We start from the raw sequence: 24,556 nt of genomic DNA on the forward strand, positions 1-24,556 counted from the left end.
CAAGCAAAATATTTTTAAAAATACTATTGGGGAATTAAGAGCGAGAAATGAATACCAATGATAGCAGTTGCTAATAGTAAGCTGCTCTGGAGGTGAGGACCACACCTGCAGGTTGGTGCTGGGAATCAGAGGCACTGGATTCTTGGAATCAGAGGTAACTGCATCGAAATGATACCCTTTGCATTTATAGTGCACTACATGGAATCAGATGTAGCTGGCATCTAGGAGTGTGGTCTGGAGTCTTGGGGTAAATAGCTGGATATGTATTGGCGCGAGTCCCACTAAATTGCTCCAATGATTGAACCTGGATGCTGTGTGGAAAGACGGACAGGACTAAAAAGTGTGAAGGGACTGATGTGGTTACTAAAAAGGTGTTGGATCTGGATGGAGATCAGGGGTAGCCTAGTTCCTCCCACAATGACTGACAAATCTAATTCAAGTTTTCAGCCAAAGGAATCAGAACAGAAGTCAAATTGTGATGTTACATGCTATCTACTTAATGCTTTGTTTTGTGCTTCTACATATAAGCCCAAGTCCATTGTGTTCAGTTTCTCTAATTCCAGTGGTTGACAGAAGTAAACCTAGACATACTGGGAAAAGAATCCAAACAGTAACATTAGCTACAATACAGCGGCTAGCTAACGTGGGCCTCAGTCACTCCACCTGGGTCCATGCATGAGCCTGGAGTTGAGTGATTAAAGGTGTGATTTCATGAGATCACCTTGGTGGTCAATGGAACCCTGGGCAAGGCTGAGGTATCGAGTGCCTGTGAATGAACACAAGGTTGATTGAAAAATTGACATTTGCATACAAGGCTATTGAGTGGCTGATAGCGAACTAACCGGCTCTGTGCAGTAGTGGGAATAAGTCCTTATTATGAAGTAGAAATGCATAATTTGCTTAGGCACCGAGCACTTCTACACAATAGCCTGACACTAAGGCTCAAATGTACTGAAAACTAAATAAGGAACCTGCAGTGTGTTTACAATTAATGTAGTTCTGCTAATAAATAATACATGTGCTGATAGATTGCTGATGAGCTGTCTAATGAGGTGGGGGGGCTTGTTGCTTAAGAACTGCAATTACATTTTTTGGGGGGGTGGGGGATTAAAAACTGGAACCTTGTATGCAAAGCACGAAGCAAGAATACTAATGGTGTTGGCATTTTATAATGAGACTGGTATCTTCCTCGTGTCATGTATCAGATATTACATTTATTCTACTGAGAACTAGCTGCACCTAATATACTGTATATGGCATCTAGGATGCACATTTCGGTACATTTTGCTTCTGACTAACCGACCTGCATTAACTGGTCAACAAACTGTAAAAATATTTACAAACCGTAAAATGATGTGACTAACATAAAACAATTTTCATTAAGAGTTGAATGTATGCAACAACAGCAAGCCTATTGTCTTACAGTCAAAAGGCTATAGCCTATTATTAAACATGCAACTGCTTTAATGAAGCAACTAATAATGAAAAAACATAACTTTCAAACGGTTGCCAAAATGCAACCGTTCCGTGGGAAAACACCATTCTAAACCTCGCACCTAATGTGACACAGATGAAAATCTGTTAGAAACATAGAAAGAGGGGAAAGATATTAACAACCCATCCTAGTTGTTGTATGACTAGAATTGAGACTTTGGCTTCTGGACAAAGAAAGAAAGTTGTTTAATGGCATGAGGAAGTCTTTATAAAATAATTGCTTCCATATTTCTATGGTTGGATTTTGGCTACGCTACTTTGAAGGAAGGTAAGACAATCATCATTATTTGTAGTAAAGTAAATCGTTTAGGTTTCAAACAATTATACTGCCTCAAGCCCATATTGTAAAGTGGTGGGTGTCGCGCCCACCAATGTACTTGAATGGCGAATGGGAAGCCAATGTACTTGAATGGTGAATGGGAAGCAGGTTTTAGTTAATAAATTGAGATTGAGAAATAAAAATAGAAGCTCTTTTAATCAAGGCCATCAAAACAGTTTTAACATGTGATTGCATTTAGAATGGTTATTTGTTGCGCAATGGCTGGGCTTATAAATGCATGTTTCATTCCAGTACCAGCTTTTTGAGGAGCTGCTCTCACGCCATCTGACAGGTGATACATCAATCCGCTCCTCAACCAAGCGTTGTATGCTGTGAGCGTGTGATAAATAAGATACATGACGACTAACGGAATTACAAACGCAACCAATTTAATTCCACAAAATTATGCAAATAAACCTTTAGACCGATAAGCATGAATGGTAAAATGTATTTCCAGCAGCTAACTGATGAACCGTTAAGATCCCTAATGGCATCACATGATATATCACGTGCATAGAAACGGCTGCTAGAATTACAGAACAGTTAGAATTATGGAACTAGTACAGACCTAATTAATGTTGATTGAAAATGTGTTTGTTTAATTAGATAACAACTAAACAAAATACACAACATCATAAGTAGAGAAAAATAGCAACTGTAAATGGTATTTAAGCATCATATGGCACATCATATAAACAGAAACAACTGTTGGTGTCACGCCCTGGCCATAGAGGAGGCTTTTATTCTCTATTTTTGGTAGGCCAGGGTGTGACTAGGGTGGGCATTCTAGTTTCTTTATTTCTATGTTTTCTGTTTCTATGTTTTGGCGGGGTATAGTTCTCAATCAGGGACAGCTGTCTATCGTTGTCTCTGATTGGGGATCATACTTAGGCAGCCTTTTTTCCTTTGTATTTGGTGGGTAGTTATCTTTGTTAGTGGCACTATAGCCCTAGTAAGCTTCACTGTCGTTCCCTCATTCATTGTTTTGTTGGCAACATTGACATAAATAAAGGAAAATGTACGCTCCCCACGCTGCACCTTGGTCCGGTCATTTCCACGACGACGAACGTGACAGAACTACGTGCGTGGCCAGGAGAGGCAGCCCTCAAAACTTTTTTGGGGGTGGCACACGGGACGGTCGGCGGAGCCGAGGTTGGAACCAGAAGCGAGTCGGGGAGAAGAAGGTGAACTTGGGAGGGGAGTGAAGGGAGTGAAGCAGAGACAGTTAAGGAGTTGATGGGGAGATTGGAGGAGAGAGTTAGGAGAGAGCTGTTGTGTTGGTGCATGAGGCACGACATTCGCCCTACGGAGCGTGTCCTCAGTTTAATGTCACCTGAGTCAGCTCTCCATACTCGTCCTGATGTGCGTGCTAGTTGTCTGGTGAAGACTGCCATCCCCACGCACCAGGCCTCCTGTGCGCCTCCCCAGCTCTGCACATCTTGTGCCAACTCTACGCTCCAGACCTCCAATGCGCCTCCACAGCCCGGTGAGTCCTGCGCCGGCTCTGCGCACTGTCTCCCCGGTGCGCTGTGACAGCCCGGTTCGTCCTAAGCCGGCGCTCCGCACGTGCCGGGCTAAAGTGGGCATTCCGCCAAGAGGAGCGGTGAATGTTCTAAGCACCAGATCTCTCGTGCTCCCCCACAACCCGGTTCGACCTGTGTCTGCGCTCTGGAGGTGCCGGGCTAAAGTGGGCATTCAGCCTGGAAGAGTGCTCCCCCACAGCCCGGTTCATCCTGTGCCTCCTCTAAGGACCAGGCCTCCAGTAGGTCTCCCCAGTTTGGTGAGTCCTGTGCCTGCTCCATGGGCCAGTCCGGGGCCTGCAGCGAGGGTCCCCAGTCCGGGGCCAGAGGCGAGGGTCCCCAGTCCTGAGTCGGGATGAGGGTCCCCGACACCAGAGGCGCCACCAAAGTGGGGGGAGCCAGAGGCAGAGGGGGGTCTACGTCCCGCACCAGAGCCGCCGCCGTAAGGGATGCCCACCCGGACCCTCCCCTTTAAAGTCAGGTTTTGTGGCCGGGGTCCACACCTTTGGGGAGGGGGGTACTGTCACGCCCTGGCCATAGAGAAGCTTTTATTCTCTATTTTGGGTAGGCCAGCGTGTGACTAGGGTGGGCATTCTAGTTTTTCTTTATTTTAAATGTTTAATCAGGGACAGCTGTCTATCGTTGTCTCTGATTGGGAATCATACTTAGGCAGCCTTTTTTCCTTTGTATTGTGTAGGTAGTTATCTTTGTTAGTGGCACTATTGCCCTAGTAAGCTTCACGGTCATTCCCTCATTCTTTGTTTTGTTGGCGACATTGACATAAATAAAGGAAAATGTACGCTCACCACGCTGCACCTTGGTCCGGTAATTTCCACGATGACGAACATAACAGTTGGAGTTCAACCGTAATGTAACTATTGATTGTAATTCATGTTGACTGCAAATTAATTAAGTTTTAGTGGGATAAACACCACAAAAAGACACAATATGTGTAAAATAATGAGAAATAGCAACTGTAAACAGTATTTCAGCAGTTTTATGATACCCTGCACCAGGAGTGTCCTATACTGGCATATATGGCTTCAATAGTGATTTATGGCTATTGGCAGAAATGTACAATGTTGAGTTTTTACAAATCCAGCATTATTTTGAGAGAGACTTGACTGTGAAGTGGGGCTTGTGTTCCAATCTACTAAACATAACATCAAACAAAGACAATCTTGTAAACTCAGCAAAAAAAGAAATGTGCCTTTTTCAGGACCCTATCATTCAAATAACTGCTCATCTGCGTGAACGTGCCTTAGGCATTCTGCAAGGAGGCATGAGAACTGCAGATGTGGCCAGGGCAATAAATTGCAATGTCCGTACTGTGAGACGCCTAAGACAGCGCTACAGGGAGACACGACGGACAGCTGATCGTCCTCGCAGTGGCAGACCACGTGTAACAACACCTGCACAGGATCGGTACATCCGAACATCACACCTGCGGGACATGTACAGGATGGCAACAACAACAACAACGTCTGGGACCTGTTGGATCAGAGGGTGAGGGCCAGGTCCATTCCCCCCAGAAATGTCAGGGAACTTGCAGGTGCCTTGGTGGAAGAGTGGGGTAACATCTTACAGCAAGAACTGGCAAATCTGGTGCTGTCCATGAGGAGGAGATGCACTGCAGTACTTAATGCAGCTGGTGGCCACACCAGATACTGACTGTTACCTTTTATGTTGACTTTTATGTTGTGTTCAGAGACACATTATTCCATTTCTGTTAGTCACATGTCTGCGGAACTTGTTCAGTTTGTCTCAGTTGTTGAATCTTATGTACATACAAATATTTACACGTTAAGTTTGCTGAAAATAAACGCAGTTGACAGTGAGAGGACGTTTATATACAATTAGTTTGGGGATTTTTCCTCAGCCACAGACCTCTTTGTTGCTAATATTAGCCTACTCTGTGCTTCTGGGTACAAAGGGCTTGGTGGTATATATCAGGCTTGACCAATTTTCACAAGGAAAACCTCATTGCTTTAATATGCTACAGTTGCTTATCCATCATGAACAACCACCTTAACCAGCATGTTTTATTTTTTCCCTGCATCATTTAACAGAATATATTCCACACATCTTCTACCCTTTGACAGTATACAATCTCTCTCCCACCATATTAATTCTGGTTTCACCTTCTCTCTTTCCCATTCCAGACAGCAGTGTGCTTGAGCCTGTCTGTTTGGCTGTCACCCTTGAATGAGAGGGTGTCTCTCCCTCACAAACCCACCCCTGCTCACATTCTAATTGTGTGTGTGTGTGTGTATGTATATATATATATATCTATATCCAGACGCTGGCAGGGATTTCCAAGTCCTGATACAGCAGTAACTGGTGTGTGTGGGAGTGAGTCAATGTTTGCGGTCTCGAAGTCGGCCAACTGAACAGGTGTTCAAGGCCAAAGTTGTAGCACAGGTAGAAGATAGGGAATTAAGGAACGGGTCACCTCTCAATTAGTTAAGAATACATCATGAGTTGAATTATTAGGTGTTTACATGCTAGTTTTGTCTGGTGTAGTGAGTCATTTTGGAAGGACTACAGTATGTGAACATTTCTCTCTCCAAGATTTGTGTTTTAACATTTTGGTCCTTGTGGACAATTATTGTGTTTCTGAAAGCATTCCCAATGTGAATTGTCAGTGTCTGATTAATTAGTCTGATCCAAGTAACTGAGTACCCAAGTATTGTGCTTATGTTGTTTGTGTGTAGAAAGATACCATGAGTGTGTGCGTGCGAGCGAGTGGGGTGCTGGTCTGTGAATAAACTCCACTCCCTGACACAGGGACATTAATATTCTATATGCCAACTCTCCCTCCCCCTCCATCTCCTATCTTCTTTTACATCTCTGCCTTGGCTTATAGCTAGCTACCTCCTCTACCTCTCTTCCTGCCATTCTTCCAATATTCCTATCTTTCTTTAGCTGGTTATTTCTGCCTTACCTTGTTCTACCTCTTTCTGTTGCTCTCCCTCTCTAGGGAAATGGCACATAATCCTTTAACTGCTGTAAAAGAAAATATATTTATCATAACCATGTATCTCCTATATTTACTAACAGAAATGCACAAAAAACACACACATACACAGCCTGCCGCTAGCACAAATAGATTTTAGCCAACACACACGCACGCACACACACAATACTGTAGCATGGTAAATGAAAGGGGGTTAATGTGCGGCAGTGTCCGCTCTCCTCCAACGCACGGCAATGCGGTTTAGTGTGGTCTTCTGAGAATTCCCATTGTCTCCACACAAGGTGAGAACAGAACAGCAACAGAAGGCTGGGAAGAACCACTTCAAATACACCACCGAGAGTGAAGACAGAAGAGAAGGGCTACTCTTGATGTAGGAGCATCCCCACATAGCAGCAGCCATGGTCTGCCGTGTACTCAGTCAGAAAGAAAAACACACATCAGGTAGGAGAAAGAGCGAGAGAGAGCAAGACATTGAAAACAGGCTGAATCAGTATTCTGCACTCCCAGACAATCACTCCCAGACAATCACAGATAGGCTAGATATTCACCCACCCACCCACCCACCCACCCACACACACACACACAGCCACCCAATCAAAGACATATACTGTCCCTTCCATGCAAAGTCTTACACACCAAGACTCAAGACACATGCACTCACACACTCATATACACGTTAATACATTGAGAGAGAAAGAGAGAGTGCAGCAGGACATTGATATTCAGCACACCCACACACAATGTGTTGAGGACCTGGAATCTAGGCTCATCTCTCTGTGTGTCTCCCAGTTTACATACTGAACTGTTCTGTTCTGCACAATCACTTGACACACACTAACACACACACACACACACACACACAACACTGCAGTCTACACAAACGCACCCAACTATACATTAAGCGCAAAATCTGAAAAAGACACTAAAGTAACAATTACAGTACCCATTACACAGACATAAGAACATAGGCGCACAGGCAAAAATAACATACACATACTGCACTATCCTTGAAATAGAACAGCAAACAAAGCCACCCACACACACCGAACATAACAGATACTTTTACACACATCCTCACTGCATCGCTTGAGACATACCCACACTCGTTTTCGAATTCACAAACAAACACACACACTACTACTACTACACACTAGTGAACCAGAGAGAACACGTCCAATGATAGAGGACACTATGAGTGAGATTTGAGTCACATATATTCCTGTATACATCAATGACAATAACACAGAGATTACAACATGTGCATGTGTGTGAAGAGAAAGGCATGATTATGCATGTGCCGTAGCTCATGTATTAACCATAACCAAATATATTTAATTTAAGTTTTTTAACCTTTTATTTAACTAGGCAAGTCAGTTCAGAACAAATTCTTATTTACAATGACGGCCTACCCCGGCCAAACCCAGATGACGGGCCAATTGTGCGCCGCCCTATGGGACTCCCAGTCACGGCCAGATGTTTTACAGCCTGGATTCGAACCAGGGACAGTAGGGACGCCTGTTGCAATGAGATGCAGTGCCTCAGTAGTGACGCTGCACCACTCGGGAGCCCAGAGGGGAGGAGAATTAGGTCAGCAGTTTGGGAGTTGCAATCTATGCAAAACACAATGACACAAACTTCTTGTCTTGTATGTCAAATAATACTATTAGCTTTTCTGTAAAATGGGCTGCTTTTAGGTTAGTCTTTTGGCTTGGCAAAGGTGGGACTTCTGCCATCAAGGCTCCCCAGCCCTATATGGCTTACTAACAATAATTATTCTTCCATCCATGCCTTGAGGTAGTGGCCTCCTGTCCATTCCACTTATTTGACTTTCAAGTTCTAAAGACTTCCCCTATCATATTTGTAATAGAACTGTTTCGCTTGAAGTTGTCCCCCTTCAACATAACCGGACATATTAAACTTCTGGAGGCAGCAGTGGCTGCCTGCTGCCATTGAAGGAGGTCAAATTACATTTAGTCATTTTGAATGTGCAAAGCACTGGAGAGAGATTTCAATTTTCTTTAGATGTTCTCATTACAGAGACGACAGCTGCCAAAGGGTCTCAGACCTTCCTATAATTACAGCTTCAATAGGCAAATTCTCAATTATAACAGAATACCTAATTATTACATCCATATTCAGAATTGGCCCCCTTGATAGATAGACTAAAAAGCACTCCCATCCAATGAACTCGAGGAGAGCTTCCGTTCCGCTGCCTGTTCATGTGACTGCATTGTTGTAAAATACTCAGCAGTATTACAGCAAAGACATGGCTTAAGGCCTGTAGGGGGATGTTAAGACAACAAGATATGTGACCCGATTCAGGAAACTAGGCGTATGTCGCAACTCACGACTTCACAGGAGAGCCATTTGAACGTTAAAAAAAAAAATGGTGCAGAAATGCCTTCTTGAACATGTGAACTTTCATGTGCCTTAATAACAAACTTGTATGCCATCTGCAAATAAGAATAAAAGTTTTAAATTTACGAGCCTTGTTGGTTAAGCCACAGAAAAAGCAACCTTCCCACTAGACATGATTGGCTGAGATAATAATTGGGCTGGACATGCCGAGAGAGGAGTTTGGATTGGTCTGCCATATAGAAAGCTTCTGTCTATTTGAGCTGGTTAGTCTGTGCTGGTAATCCTGTCGAACGCTGCTTTTTTTTAAAAAGTGTGTAATGTAGTGGAGCAGCATAGCTCCACTCTCTGGAGGATCAAGTTTTGAAATCAGTGGAATTAGAGTATGATAGCTAAAGAGATGGCGAAAACACCTGTCTCCGGATTACATCCTCAAACTAAGGGCAACTGTGGCATGGCATCCATGACAGGGAGATGCGTCCATCATGCATGATGAAGTATACAGGTAAAATAGCTAGCTACATTTTCAGTTATTAAACTCTTCTAATTTTGACAGTGGTTTCACTTCAAGCTAAAGTTTACTGTTAGCTAGCTAGCTAACGTCAGCTGGCTGGCATTAGCTCGTTAGCTAATGTGTGGCTCGTTAGCTAACGTGTGATTTTATACATTGTTTACCAAACTAGGTTCATTGTTTACCTAGCTAGCTACATGTTTTAAGGTAAAGTGTACAGTTAGCTAGCTAACATTATCTGGCTGGCTCCCTAGCTGACGTTGTTAGTCGTATCCCACAGCTGTTTGCTTCGCTAGTTAGAGCGTAATGTTACCTAGCTAACATTGAACCTGGATGGGTAGCTCCCAGCATATTCATGCATTGTAGTAACAACATGATTTGGCACTATGTTCATTGTTGTTTAACTAGCTAAAGTTAGCCTGGTCTAAGGCACTGCATCGCAGTGCTAGCTGTGCCACTAGAGATCCTGGTTCAAGTCCAGGCTCTGTCGCAGCCGGCCGTGACCGGGAGACTCATGGGGTGGCGCACAATTGGCCCAGCGTCATCCGGGTTAGGGGAGGGTTTGGCCAGCAGTGATGTTCTTGTCCCAAAGCGCAATAGCAACTCCTGTGGTGGGCCAGGCGCATGCATGCTGACACAGTTGCCAGGTGTACGATGTTTCCTTCAAAAAAATTGGTGAGGCTGGCTTCCGGATTAAGCGAGCAGTATGTTAAGAAGCATTTCGGCTTGGCTGGGATATGTTTCGGAGGACGCATGGTACTCTACCTTTGCCTTTCCCAAGTCCGTACGGAAGTTGCAGCGATGGGACAATTGGATACCACGAAATTGGGTTGGTTAGCTGGCTGGCTCGTTAGCTAATGTTACATGTGTGATTTTACATGTTGTTTACCTAGCTAGGTTCATTAATTACCTAGCTATGTCACGCCCTGACCTTAGTATTCGTTGTTTTCTTTATTATTTTGATTAGGTCAGGGTGTGACATGGGTGATGTACAGTGCCTTGCGAAAGTATTCGGCCCCCTTGAACTTTGCAACCTTTTGCCACATTTCAGGCTTCAAACATAAAGATATAAAACTGTATTTTTTGTGAAGAATCAACAACAAGTGGGACACAATCATGAAGTGGAACGACATTTATTGGATATTTCAAACTTTTTTAACAAATCAAAAACTGAAAAATTGGGCGTGCAAAATTATTCAGCCCCCTTAAGTTAATACTTTGTAGCGCCACCTTTTGCTGCGATTACAGCTGTAAGTCGCTTGGGGTATGTCTCTATCAGTTTTGCACATCGAGAGACTGACATTTTTTCCCATTCCTCCTTGCAAAACAGCTCGAGCTCAGTGAGGTTGGATGGAGAGCATTTGTGAACAGCAGTTTTCAGTTCTTTCCACAGATTCTCGATTGGATTCAGGTCTGGACTTTGACTTGGCCATTCTAACACCTGGATATGTTTATCTTTGAACCATTCCATTGTAGATTTTGCTTTATGTTTTGGATCATTGTCTTGTTGGAAGACAAATCTCCGTCCCAGTCTCAGGTCTTTTGCAGACTCCATCAGGTTTTCTTCCAGAATGGTCCTGTATTTGGCTCCATCCATCTTCCCATCAATTTTAACCATCTTCCCTGTCCCTGCTGAAGAAAAGCAGGCCCAAACCATGATGCTGCCACCACCATGTTTGACAGTGTGGATGGTGTGTTCAGGGTGATGAGCTGTGTTGCTTTTACGCCAAACATTTTGCATTGTTGCCAAAAAGTTCAATTTTGGTTTCATCTGACCAGAGCACCTTCTTCCACATGTTTGGTGTGTCTCCCAGGTGGCTTGTGGCAAACTTTAAACGACACTTTTTATGGATATCTTTAAGAAATGGCTTTCTTCTTGCCACTCTTCCATAAAGGCCAGATTTGTGCAATATACGACTGATTGTTGTCCTATGGACAGAGTCTCCCACCTCAGCTGTAGATCTCTGCAGTTCATCCAGAGTGATCATGGGCCTCTTGGCTGCATCTCTGATCAGTCTTCTCCTTGTATGAGCTGAAAGTTTAGAGGGACGGCCAGGTCTTGGTAGATTTGCAGTGGTCTGATACTCCTTCCATTTCAATATTATCGCTTGCACAGTGCTCCTTGGGATGTTTAAAGCTTGGGAAATCTTTTTGTATCCAAATCCGGCTTTAAACTTCTTCTCAACAGTATCTCGGACCTGCCTGGTGTGTTCCTTGTTCTTCATGATGCTCTCTGCGCTTTTAACGGACCTCTGAGACTATCACAGTGCAGGTGCATTTATACGGAGACTTGATTACACACAGGTGGATTGTATTTATCATCATTAGTCATTCAGGTCAACATTGGATCATTCAGAGATCCTCACTGAACTTCTGGAGAGAGTTTGCTGCACTGAAAGTAAAGGGGCTGAATAATTTTGCACGCCCAATTTTTCAGTTTTTGATTTGTTAAAGTTTGAAATATCCAATAAATGTCGTTCCACTTCATGATTGTGTCCCACTTGTTGTTGATTCTTCACAAAAAAATACAGTTTTATATCTTTATGTTTGAAGCCTGAAATGTGACAAAAGGTCGCAAAGTTCAAGGGGGCCGAATACTTTCGCAAGGCACTGTATGTGTTTTTGTTCCTGTCTAGGGGGTTTGTATGTCTATGGGTGTTTATTAGTCTAGGTGTTATGTATGTCTATGATTTCCACCATAATTTGCAAAAAAATTCATTAAAAATCCTACAATGTGATTTTCTGGATATTTCATAGTTGAAGTGTACCTATGATGAATTTTACAGGCCTCTCTCATCTTTTTAAGTGGGAGAACTTGCACAATTGGTGGCTGACTAAATACTTTTTTCCCCCACTCTATTCCTTGGGTATTTTGTGGGTTATTGTCTATGTGTTAGTTGCCTGTGTCTGCACATTTATACTATAGCTTCACGTTCGTTTTGTTGTTTTGTATAGTTTGTTTAGTGTCCGTCTTCATTAAAAGTAACATGTATTCACATCACGCTGCGCCTTGGTCTCCTCCATTCAACAAACGTGACAAGGTAGCAACATGTCTTAAGCTAAAAAGTGTACATCACGTGTTGAATATGGTCGGTGTTAGTAAATGTCTTTAAAGAAGCGTAATGAAATTGTTGCCAGCAGAGCTGGTTAGGCTGTTTTCATGTTATCCATAGGTAAACAAATCATCGGCCAGAGCGTCAAGTGTGCACTCTGAACGCTCCGAGGGCGAAACAAGATGGGTGGGGCTAAAGCTTTCAGAGGGTGTGAACGATGCTGAATGGTTGTAGACATAGAAGAGCTCTTCACTAGATACCAAAACATTCAAAGGTCATTTTCTCAAAAGTTAGCTAACAAGTTTGTCAACTTTCAAAGCAGAATTACTTTCCCATTGTTCCTCAACAATAGAGCTACAAAATGATATATCATAGTGTGAGTCTCTACTTTTATCCAATGTAAAAAAACACTGAGTCACATATGACAAAGCACAGCCTTGTGAGTAAGTGATTTTTCCCACCAAAAATGTTCAATTACGAAGTATAGTTAAGTTATCTATTAAATAGGTACTGGCTAACAAAAACTACAGACCCAATCTTCACACCAGAGAGGTTTTCTTATCGACAAACGATAACGTATTTTCCAGGCCCTGTAGCAAATCTATGACAAGATACTATGGCCAGTGACCATCCATTTATCAATGGCGTTGATATTTTTCTACATGGGGAACAATTTGCTTCACAAGAGCAATGCAATTTCCTGGCAGCAACCTAACAACACTGATAACATAACACACTCCAGAGACGAACTGGCCATAGAGCAGTACTGGCAAACGCCAGAAGGGCTGGTCCATCTTAAGCTTATTTGGGCCTGTCTAAATTGGGGGTTTTGTGCAGAAGTATCATTATTTGGCTATTAATGGGGGGCCTTGGAAAATAAAATAATGGGGGGGGGGCCTTGGAAAATAATGGGCTGGTGTGTGTAGTAGCAGAATCAGAATTATTTAGGTAACAAATATCTCACATAAGCATGCAATAAAATGAATAAAACATTTTATTGCATGCTTATGTGAGATATTTGTCATTAGAATGTCTTCTTTTGGATAATACTGTTGGCCGTTTGCAGTTATCTGTTCTCTGTCAGGGTTCAGTTACTTGGGCCACAGAAAGGGGAGAGGTCAAGCTTGTCTTAATATGTAAACATATCTTTTAAACCATGTGAAGGGATGATTGAGGGGGAACCAATTATCTCTTGGCTCCACAATGTCTGTGTGCCAGTCACTGTCTCTCTGTGATCTTGTCCAGGAGGGGGTGTATTTGATATATGCTATTGGGTGAGGTAATGGTGCTGGTCCTGAGTGGTACCAAGAGCGAGATAAGAACATAGTTTAGGAGACAAGGCTGAACGATAATTTATAGCCAATGCTGTCTGGCTATGTGTGTCTTTGCTATAAAGGATCTCAGTTGCAATGTGTAAGCACTCTCAGAGAATTCATTTATAGACACTGAATTGATCTGAGAGTCACAGGGTTGTGATGGAGCTCATTATAATTAAAGATGGACTTTATGATAACTCTTGACTTGTGTGGTGGTTTGCTCTCATGATTTGGTAAATACAGGACATTTCCACTAAATGTGTTAGGAATGCCCGTGCCAATTTCTAGTATGTCCTTGCTCATACCACTACTAGCTTAATATACCATACACTGTAGTAGAACTTAGAGGAGGAGGCTCAGGCTGAGAGTTGGAAGGCCTCCTCTGTAGGAGTATTTGCATTCAAATCATTGAGTCTGAAATTGGTTCTACCTGTCTGGATCAGGGCTATCTCCTGTGGGTTTACAGAGCCAGCTAAGTGCAGCCTCTATAACCTTGGAGCGCCTGGAATACTAATGACTTTTGATGGCACGTGAAGGGGCCTTGTGTGTTCTCTCTTGTGTTAATCTGAAGAATGCATGCCCTAACTTTCAGATTAGTCCCATGACACTTCCCCAGTAGGGCTCTTGATATGAACAGAGAGAAAATACACAGTGGTTGTGTCCCAAATGGCATCATGTTACTCAAGAGCTCTCTCCCTCATTATTGAGTGGAATTTTCATGGTGGGAATTTGGTGTGTTTCAAATGGCACCCTATTCCCTATATAGTGCACTACAATATATAGGGAATAGGGTGCCATTTGAAACACACCAATCTTATGAACCTCTTAGAAAGAGCTTTCCATACAAGAGATACGCCTCTTCTCTATATTCTACGACGTGACCAGTCTTCTCATCAATCTATAGCTGGATCATGTCTCAAGAAGTCCCTTTATTGTATAATACTGTAACTGGAAAAACACTACTCGATCAAAAGTATGTGGACACCTGCTCGTCGAACATCTCATTCCAAAATCATGGGCATTAATATGGAGTTGGTCCCCCCTTTGCTGCTATAACAGCTACCACTCTTCTGGGAAGGCTTTCCACTCGATGTTGGAACATTGCTGCAGGGACTTGCTTCCATTCGGCCACAAGAGCATTAGTGAAGTCAGGCACTAATGTTGGGCGATTAGGCCTGGCTCGCAGTCGACGTTCCAATTCATCCCAAAGGTGTTTGATGGGGTTGAAGTCAGGGATCTGTGCAGGCCAGTCAAGTTCTTCCACACTGATCTCACAAACAATTTCTCTATGGACCTTGCTTTGTGCGCAGGGGCATTGTCATGCTGAAACAGGAAAGGGCCTTCTCACCAAACTGTTGTCACAAAGTTGAAAGCACAGAATCGTCTAGAATGTCATTGTATGCTGTATCGTTAACATTTCCCAGAGGTCGACGGATTAATCGGAATGGACGATTAATTAGGGCCGATTTCAAGTTTTCATAACAATCAGTAATCTGCATTTTTGGACACTGATCATGGGCGATTACATTGCACTCCACGAGGAGACTGCGTGGCAGGATGACTACCTGTTATGCGAGTGCAGCAAGGAGCCAAGGTGCTAGCTAGCATTAACCGTATCTTATAAAAAACAATCAATCTTAACATAATCACTAGTTAACTACACATGGTTGATGATATTACTAGTTTATCTAGCTTGTCCTGCGTTGCATATAATCGATGTGGTGCCTGTTAATTTATCATTGAATCATAGCCTACTTCGCCAAACGGGTGACTTAACAATACACAAGTATATACACTGCTCAAAAAAATAAAGGGAACACTAAAATAACACATCCTAGATCTGAATGAATGAAATATTCTTATTAAATACTTTTTTCTTTACATAGTTGAATGTGCTGACAACAAAATCACAGAAAAAATATAATTGGAAATCAAATTTATCAACCCATGGAGGTCTGGATTTGGAGTGACACTCAAAATGAAAGTGGAAAACCACACTACAGGCTGATCCAACTTTGATGTAATGTCCTTAAAACAAGTCAAAATGAGGCTCAGTAGTGTGTGTGGCCTCCACGTGCCTGTATGACCTCCCTACAACGCCTGGGCATGCTCCTGATCAGGTGGCGGATGGTCTCCTGAGGGATCTCCTCCCAGACCTGGACTAAAGCATCCGCCAACTCCTGGACAATCTGTGGTGCAACGTGGCGTTGGTGGATGGAATGAGACATGATGTCCCAGATGTGCTCAATTGGATTCAGGTCTGGGGAACGGGCGGGCCAGTCCATAGCATCAATGCCTTCCTCTTGCAGGAACTGCTGACACACTCCAGCCACATGAGGTCTACTATTGTCTTGCATTAGGAGGAACCCAGGGCCAACCGCACCAGCATATGGTCTCACAAGGGGTCTGAGGATCTCATCTCGGTACCTAATGGCAGTTAGGCTACCTCTGGCGAGCACATGGAGGGCTGTGCGGCCCCCCAAAGAAATGCCACCCAACACCCTGCCTGACTGACCCACCGCCAAACCGGTCATGCTGGAGGATGTTGCAGGCAGCAGAACGTTCTCCACTGCGTCTCCAGACTCTGTCACATCTGTCACGTGCTCAGTTTGAACCTGCTTTCATCTGTGAAGAGCACAGGGTGCCAGTGGCGAATTTGCCAATCTTGGTGTTCTCTGGCAAATGCCAAACATCCTGCACGGTGTTGGGCTGTAAGCACAACCCCCACCTGTGGACGTCGGGCCCTCATACCACCCTCATGGAGTCTGTTTCTGACCGTTTGAGCAGACACATGCACATTTGTGGCCTGCTGGAGGTCATTTTGCAGGGCTCTGGCAGTGCTCCTCCTGCTCCTCCTTGCACAAAGGCAGAGGTAGCGGTCCTGCTGCTGGGTTGTTGCCCTCCTGCGGCCTCCTCCACGTCTCCTGATGTACTGGCCTATCTCCCGGTAGTGCCTCCATGCTCTGGACACTACGCTGACAGACACAGCAAACCTTCTTGCCACAGCTCGCATTGATGTGCCATCCTGGATGAGCTGCACTACCTGAGCCCCTTGTGTGGGTTGTAGACTCCGTCTCATGCTACCACTAGAGTGAAAGCACCGCCAGCATTCAAAAGTGACCAAAACATCAGCCAGGAAGCATAGGAACTGAGAAGTGGTCTGTGGTCACCACCTGCAGAACCACTCCTTTATTGGGGGTGTCTTGCTAATTGCCTATAATTTCCACCTGTTGTCTATTCCATTTGCACAACAGCATGTGAAATTTATTGTCAATAAGTGTTGCTTCCTAAGTGGACAGTTCGATTTCACAGAAGTGTGATTGACTTGGAGTTACATTGTGTTGTTTAAGTGTTGCCTTTATTTTCTTGAGCAGTGTATATTCAGAACGCGTCTCCTTCCTGAGCTGTATGACGGCTGCGTCATCCCACTGTGTTTATACTTGCGTACTATTGTTTGTACAGATGAACGTGGTACTTTCAGGCATTTGGAAATTGCTCCCAAGGATGAACCAGATTTTTCTGAAGTCTTGGTTGATTTCTTCTGATTTTCCCATGATGTCAGGCAAAGCGGCACTGAGTTTGAAGGTAGGCCTTGAAATACATCCACAGGTACACCTCCAATTGACTCAAATCATGTCAATTAGCCTATGAGAAACTTCTAAAGCCATGACATAATTTTCTGGAATTTTCCAAGCTGTTTAAATGCACAGTCAACATAGTTTATGTAAACTTCTGACCCACTGGAATTGTGATACAGTGAATTATAAGTGAAATAATCTGTCTGTAAACAATTGTTGGAAAAATTACTTGGGTCATGCATAAAGTAGATGTCCTAACCGACTTGCCAAAACTATAGTTTGTTAACAAGACATTTGTGGAGTGGTTGAAAAACGAGTTTTAATGACTCAAACCTAAGTGTATGTAAACTTCCGATTTCAACTGTGCAGTGTTGGCCAAAAGAATGACACAAATATTAATGTTCAAAGTCTGCTGCCTCAGTTTGTATGATGGCAATTTGCTCCAGAATGTTATGAAGAGTGATCAGATGAATTGCAATTAATTGCAAAGTACCTCTTTGCCATGCAAATGAACTGAATCCCCCAAAAACATTTCCTCTGCATTTCAGCCCTGCCACAAAAGGACCAGTTGACATCATGTCAGTGATTCTCTCGTTAAGACAGGTGTTGATGAGGACAAGGCTGGAGATCACTCTGTCATGCTGATTGAGTTCAAATAACAAACTGGAAGCTTCAAAAGGAGGGTGGTGCTTGGAATCATTGTTCTTTCCCTGTCAACCATGGCTACCTGCAAGGAAGCATGTGCCGTCATCATTGCACAAGAAGGGCTTCACAGGCAAGGATATTGCTGCCAGTAAGATTGCACCTAAATCAACCATTTATTCGGATCATCAAGAACTTCAAGGAAAGCGGTTAAATTGTTGTGAAGGATTCAGGGCGCCCAAGAAAGTCCAGCAAGCGCAAGGACCGTCTCCTAAAGTTGATTCAGCTGCGGGATTGGGGCACCACCTGTACAGAGCTTGCTCAGGAATGGCAGCAGGCAGGTGTGAGTGCATCTGCACGCACAGTGAGGCAAAGCCTTTTGGAGGATGGCCTGGTGTCAAGAAGGGCAGCAAAGAAGCCACTTCTCTCCAGGAAAAACATCAGGGACAGACTGATATTCTGCAAGAGGTATAGGGATTGGACTGCTGAGGACTGGGGTAAAGTCATTTTCTCTGATTAATCCCCTTTCCGATTGTTTGGGGCATCCGGAAAATAGCTTGTCCGGAGAAGACAAGGTGAGCATTACCATCAGTCCTGTGTCATGACAACAGTAAAGCATCCTGAGACCATTCATGTGTTGGGTTGATTTTCAGCCAAGGGAGTGGGCTCACTCACAATTTTGCCTAAGAACACATGAACACAATCCATGAATAAAGAATGGTACCAACACATCCCCCGAGAGCAACTTCTCCCCCGAGAGCAACTTCTCCCAACCCTCCAGGAACAGGTGACAAACAATGCCTTTTCCAGCATGATTGGAGCACCTTGCCATAAGGCAAAAGTGATAACTATGTTGCTCGGGGAACAAAACATCGATATTGTGGGTCCATGGCCAGGAAACTCCCCAGACCTTATTCCCATTGAGAACTTGTGGTCAATCCTCAAGAGGCGGGTGGACAAACAAAAACCCACAAATTCTGACAAACTCCAAGCATTTATTATGCAAGAATGGGCTGCCATCAGTCAGGATGTGGCCCAGAAGTTAATTGACGGCATGCCAGGGCGGATTGCAGAGGTCTTGAAAAAGAAGGGTCAACACCGCAAATATTAACTCTTTGAATCAACTTCATGTAATTGTCAATAAAAGCCTTTGACACTTATGAAATGCTTGTAATTATACTTCAGTATTCCCTAGTAACATCTGACAAAAATATCTAAAGGCACTGAAGCAGCAAACTTTGTGGAAATTCATATTTGTGTCATTCTCAAAACTTTTGGCCCTGACTGTATATATAGTAAAGACACCAAGAGACAACAAAAATACTATTTACAAACTATTCATATATACATTCGTATTCAGTTCTTTAGAAAGATGAGAGGTGCAGCGATACAAGATGTTTTTTAAAGCTAAACTTGCTTTTTGCCTGAGTAACCTCTGGTGGTAGAGCATTCCACGATGACATGGCTCAATACATAACTGAGCGCCGCATTAAATATGTTTTTGGTTTGGGTACTGTGAAGAAACCCATAGTGGTGTGTCTGGTGGGTTATGCATATCTGTTTGAAGTGTATACAAATATACAAGTGGTTAGGCATTTTCAACACACAAATGTTTCTTGAAAAGACTAGAAGAAAAGTAGAACATTTCTCCTAAACCCTCAACCATGAAAGATTATCATGCATGTAGTTGATGTTAGTTCTTTGTGTGCAGTTAAGGGCAAGGCATGCTGCTTTGTGCGATGTGCAGGCGTACGAGGTGACTAAGCAACAGGATATACAATAAACAGTAACAGCAGCGCATGTGATGTCTTTCATCTCTGACTCATTGAAGTAGAAGTCCTCATCCAAATTAAGGTTAGTTATAGCTGTTCTGATGTCCAGAAGCTCTTTTTGGTCATAGGAAACAATGGCGGAAACATTATGTTAAAAAAAAAGTTACGATCAACGCAAAAAAACACACAAAATAGCACAATTGATCAGGAGCCCGTAAAACAGCTGCTATTCTCTCCAGCACCATTCTCTTTTTCATTCTCTTTGGAATCAGTGTTGCTCACAGATTCCCATTCAGCACTATAGCCATCAACTACAAGGCAGGAAATAAGTAAATATATAATGCAGTTTGAGACGGTTGCGTGTCACGGTGGTATGACGAATGTTGAAAAGAACAAATTGAATGTCACTGAGTAAGATACATTTGTATGCAAAATTGCCAAGACTGTTCAGTGAGCAAGCCAGACAGACAGCCTTGCATGTAATCAGCTAGAAAATCCACTTGTGTCTCACGCGTTGCACTGCACAGTATTGCATAGGGCCAGACCTCTGCTATTGTCTCCGAGCACTGGTCCACATGAATAACCCTGCGTGTCCACATTAGCACGGGTCACCTCCCATAAGTATAATCTCTCCAGAAGCAGCAGCCGCAGCACATTCGCCAAATAACTTTAATTTCCAGAAAAGCTCACTGCCTCACTCTCCCTCCCTGTCTTTGGGCTCTCTTAATCATTCTCAAAATATCCTCTGCCTCACTCTACCTTCTTGGCACACTTTCCATTACTCTACCAGCACTCCATATTCTCCATCACTCCTCCCGACCCCTTTCTTTCAAAACCGTTCTCCACATTTTTCCTCTTCTCCATCTCTATTTGTCTCCCTCTGTGTGTTTATCTATCATTCATCTTCCCTATAAATAATCTCACTGAGAAGATCAGAAACCTCTCTACCCAAAGTGTGTTGGGGCTCCCCTCTCCTCCGCAACCACACAGTGCCACCAGCTCTGAGTTGCTGGTCCTCCACCCACACATCTTCAGAGGGGCGGTTGAGTAAGACAGCAGCTCCGCTCCACATTGATCATGAGGAGCCCCCACGCCTCTTACTCTCAGGGAAGCTATTTGTCAAGGTGATAATTTATTTTGTAACACCGGATATGGTGAGCCAACCAGGCAGGCAGGGAGGGATGCATGCAGGCAGTGTTTTCTTTCTTTCTTTGGTTTGGAGGCCTGACAGACTCAATTTCAGGTCTCAAATCGGGTTCACAATATGTCGTACAATGAACGCACATAGCGCAATAACACACTGAGGTTCCACATTTCATCTTGTCTAGGAGGCAATGGTAGGCTGATTTTACACCATGGGTTCCTTGCTATTCCCTCCCACACCTGTGCAAAGGACCTGTATGCCCTGATCTCCTGCTAAGTTATGATCCTTAGGAGCGACATTGAGAATGATTGATAGCCACATTATTGTTTTGATCATGTTGAACATCCAATTAAGACGCTACAGTTTGTGTGTGTGTCCCAAATGGCACCCTCTTCCCTACATAGTGCACTACTTTTGTGTACTATATAGGGAATGGGATGCCATTTGGGACTCAGACTGTGTCACTGGCAAGGCCAACACCACTCACATGTGCTCCTCAAGATGTTCCACATCTCCCCTCTCTAATTGGCAGATGGCCTCAGATGCGAGATGATTTAATGGCCTGCGTGTGTGTTTTTTCCTGCTTCAGTCAGCCATTAGCAGGGACATTTTTAACGAGTTGGCTTAGGCATTCCTCTGTGAGCGGAAGCTGGGAGCAACTCTTTCTAAAGGAGATGGAGGTAGATAACTGTGCTGCAACTCTGACTGCTGCAATCAGGGCACTTCTTGTATCTCCAACTTTTGTTACGGTATCCCAGTCTTTCCTTTTCAAACTAGTCGTCTGTTTTAAAGCGGTGCTGGAGTGGCCTAAAGCCTACGGCCTATGAGGCTTGATGGCCTATCAGTATTCCTGCCATAGCCTCTGTGGATTTGTCTGCTACCTGCAAACTGGGTCAATTTTTGCATTATTCTACAGATACTTATCTCAGTGTAGAGGGGAAGATATTACAAACAAACACACACGTGCATACATACACACACACACACATCCCACACTGAAACACTCATTGGAGTATATTAAAATTAAAATATATTCATATAAATTTTATATTAAGGTGCTGATGTGCCAACACTTGATGAATGATTACACCATACAATGCCTGGGTGTACTCCTCACGCAGTGCACGTCATTCTGGATAGAACACACGCCAAATTAATAATGAACAATGATAGATAATACTAATACAGAATGTGACGCTCACAAACCTGCAAAATCCTCACAGCACTTTGAACATGCACTAGCAATGCTAATGAGTCTCATCTAATATACCTCTCCTCTATTCAGATTCTCACTGACATAGTTAATTGCTATCGCAACCAGAGCTGGTTGGAATTTTTATGAGGCGTTCATTTGCACTGTTTGTTGTGTGATTGAGATACCTTGATTATAAAAAACTGTCTGTAAGCCTCACATGCCCAGAATCCTTAATTAATTATCTTTCAGATGCATTCAAACAACTTTATCCTATGTAATTATCTTTGTGTACCTTTCATTCTGGGAATGTGTCCCAAATGAGACCCTATTTCCTATATATAGTGTACTACTTTTTATCAGAGCCCTATGGGCCCTGGTCAAAAGTAGTGCACTATAAAGGGAATAGGGTGCCATTTGGGGTACAACCTGGGTTTTGGAGGTGAATGATGAAACAGGAGCAGATGGGGGATGGTAATGAGATGCACACAAAAAAAGGAATTGATGGGGACAGGCTGGCCATCAGAGACAGTAGAAAAATAAGAGAAAGGGAGGAAAATAACCAAGTATGAGATCAAGAGAGGCCATACAGGGGAGAGGCCAGTGTCTGAGGTGAATATAAATGGGAGAAAGGAGGAGGAAAACAAATAGAGAGAAAAAGAAAGAAAGAGAGAGAAAAAGAGAGAGAGAGAGAGAGAGAGAGAGAGAGAGAGAGAGAGAGAGAGAGAGCAAGAGGTGGGGTGAGGGGAGAAGATAAAACAATGTGAAATGATGGATTCAATGTAAAATAATGAGAGGACAAAGGCACCAGATACCCAATCGATCTCTGCTGCAGAGTTAGAGGTATGGAGACGCTTACCTACAGTATTGTAACCTACTGTAGTAGGATGGAAGGGGGACAAAGATGGCAGGCAATATCAGAATGGATTGCACTCAAATGCGTAGGATTGTGTGTAAAATGGAGAGAGAGAGAGAGGGAGAGAGATACGAGTCATGGTGGAGGAAGAGATGGACAGCGAGAACTGAGTTGGCCATATTAAATATGCATATAGAACACCAGGGTACCCGCTAACATGGTGGAAAGGAACATTACAATAACACAGCTGCCTGTTATTGGCTATTATACTGTGTGTGTGTGTGTGTGTGTTATTGGCAATTGGCAAAATCCGTCATTCCCTGTAGAAATAGCCTACAATTTGTGGAAGGGGAAAATAAAGTTATGGCATAAACATAAAGGCTACTTTTCATGCTTATTTTAAAAAGGCACAGTGGGCATTTATCACACAATTGACCGAATGATTTATACATAGGCCTATCAGTTCACATTAGAATCCTGTAAAATAGTCACACTTCATGATTTAAACTTGGATTATTTTTGTTTCACGTTTTTAGAAATTAGGGATGATCAATTCCTAATACTGACATCTGTCGTCAAAGTAGGTCCACAGCAACAAATAAAACCAAGATGATAGTCTGTTCTACTGTATTACGCCAATATCTGTAGGCTAGTTTACTTACTGTAAATTTGAGCTGTTCCAATAGACGGCATGTCGGTCGTTGGCACGCGTCTGGTGCAAATGTGTAAAGGCGAGCGCTATTAGACAGAGAGAAACGGTTGCGAGAGCCATAATCCCACTGTTCCTCGTTCTCTCTAGCCTACCTTCTTCGCTCTCAGTCCCTCCGTCCCAAACAGCAGGTCGCTGTCAACATCCCAGCGGTAACACAACCTAGTTGAAGTTTCCTAATTCCATTGCGACTACGAACCCGGTTTCCTCCCCAACCCTATGTTTACTTACTTTGCCTGCTGCGCACTTTTAAGTCACTGTGCTTTGAGTATTCCTTTTATGTTCCCTAATCCTCTCCACAGACTGAAAACAATAGTGTTCAGAAGGAGACGTGATAAGGCAAAGTAGACTGCAATATTTGACAATGACAACTGAAGTCCCGTGTTGATGAAACGTTGCAAATCACCTCAATGTAGCCTCACATCAAGACAACCTTTCGTCTTGGACAAGCACAGCTGGCGTTGAAATGGTATCATCAAAGTTCATTAAAATGTGTTTACATTATCCTCCTGTTGGTAGGTTTCCTTTTTCTTTTCGACTGTAAATGTAATTGTCTACATTGTCATTTGAAATTAGCCTCAACTCAGTCTGTGTCCGTTGAGACTTTTAGGTTTCTACCTGCCGCCGCGTCCAGACTAGCCACACGCTGCGCACCCATTGACTCTACATTCCCGCCCTCTGATAGACACGATGCGCTCGCTCTGTCCATCCAGCAGCCCCGCCCCACCACCACTGTGTGTGCGCGTGTGTGTTTGATGCGCGTGCGCATGTTTAATATCCCAAAGAGATATTAATTAACCTGTTCAATTTCATCATTGGTGGATTGTAAAACCATGCTTTTGGCCAGTGAAGTAATTACTATTAATTTAACTATTTTAGTCATTACTGTGTTTGATTAAATATGCTCATTCTGTAGGCCAAAACAGATTTTATCATATCTTTGGTGTAACTTTCATAAAAGTGATTTTGGTGATGTGAGGCTTGATTTAGTCCCCTTAATGTGGGTGTCTGTAAACTGTCCTTGGGTATAGCCTACTAAATCATTTGTATCTTGTGATTAGTTCTCACTGAAGTTCAAGTTTAAAATACTTAATTGCAGAAAATTCTAAATGCCAAAA

At 43.3% G+C, this 24,556-nt stretch overlaps 1 protein-coding gene across 1 annotated transcript in view; it reads right to left on the minus strand.

Annotated features, from left to right (window-relative positions):
• Positions 1 to 24,080, minus strand: part of LOC139392042 (ephrin-A3-like) — a 92,977-nt gene extending 68,897 nt beyond the window's left edge. The window contains exon 1 of the mRNA XM_071139695.1: positions 23,392 to 24,080. Within this exon, the coding sequence (XP_070995796.1) occupies positions 23,392 to 23,501 (110 nt within the window). The 5' untranslated portion in view covers positions 23,502 to 24,080. The remainder of the gene's footprint in view (positions 1 to 23,391) is intronic.
• Between the last annotated feature and the right edge of the window lie 476 nt (positions 24,081 to 24,556).

The sequence above is a fragment of the Oncorhynchus clarkii genome, chromosome 32, assembly GCF_045791955.1.
Source record: "Oncorhynchus clarkii lewisi isolate Uvic-CL-2024 chromosome 32, UVic_Ocla_1.0, whole genome shotgun sequence".
Classification (NCBI taxonomy): domain Eukaryota; kingdom Metazoa; phylum Chordata; class Actinopteri; order Salmoniformes; family Salmonidae; genus Oncorhynchus; species Oncorhynchus clarkii.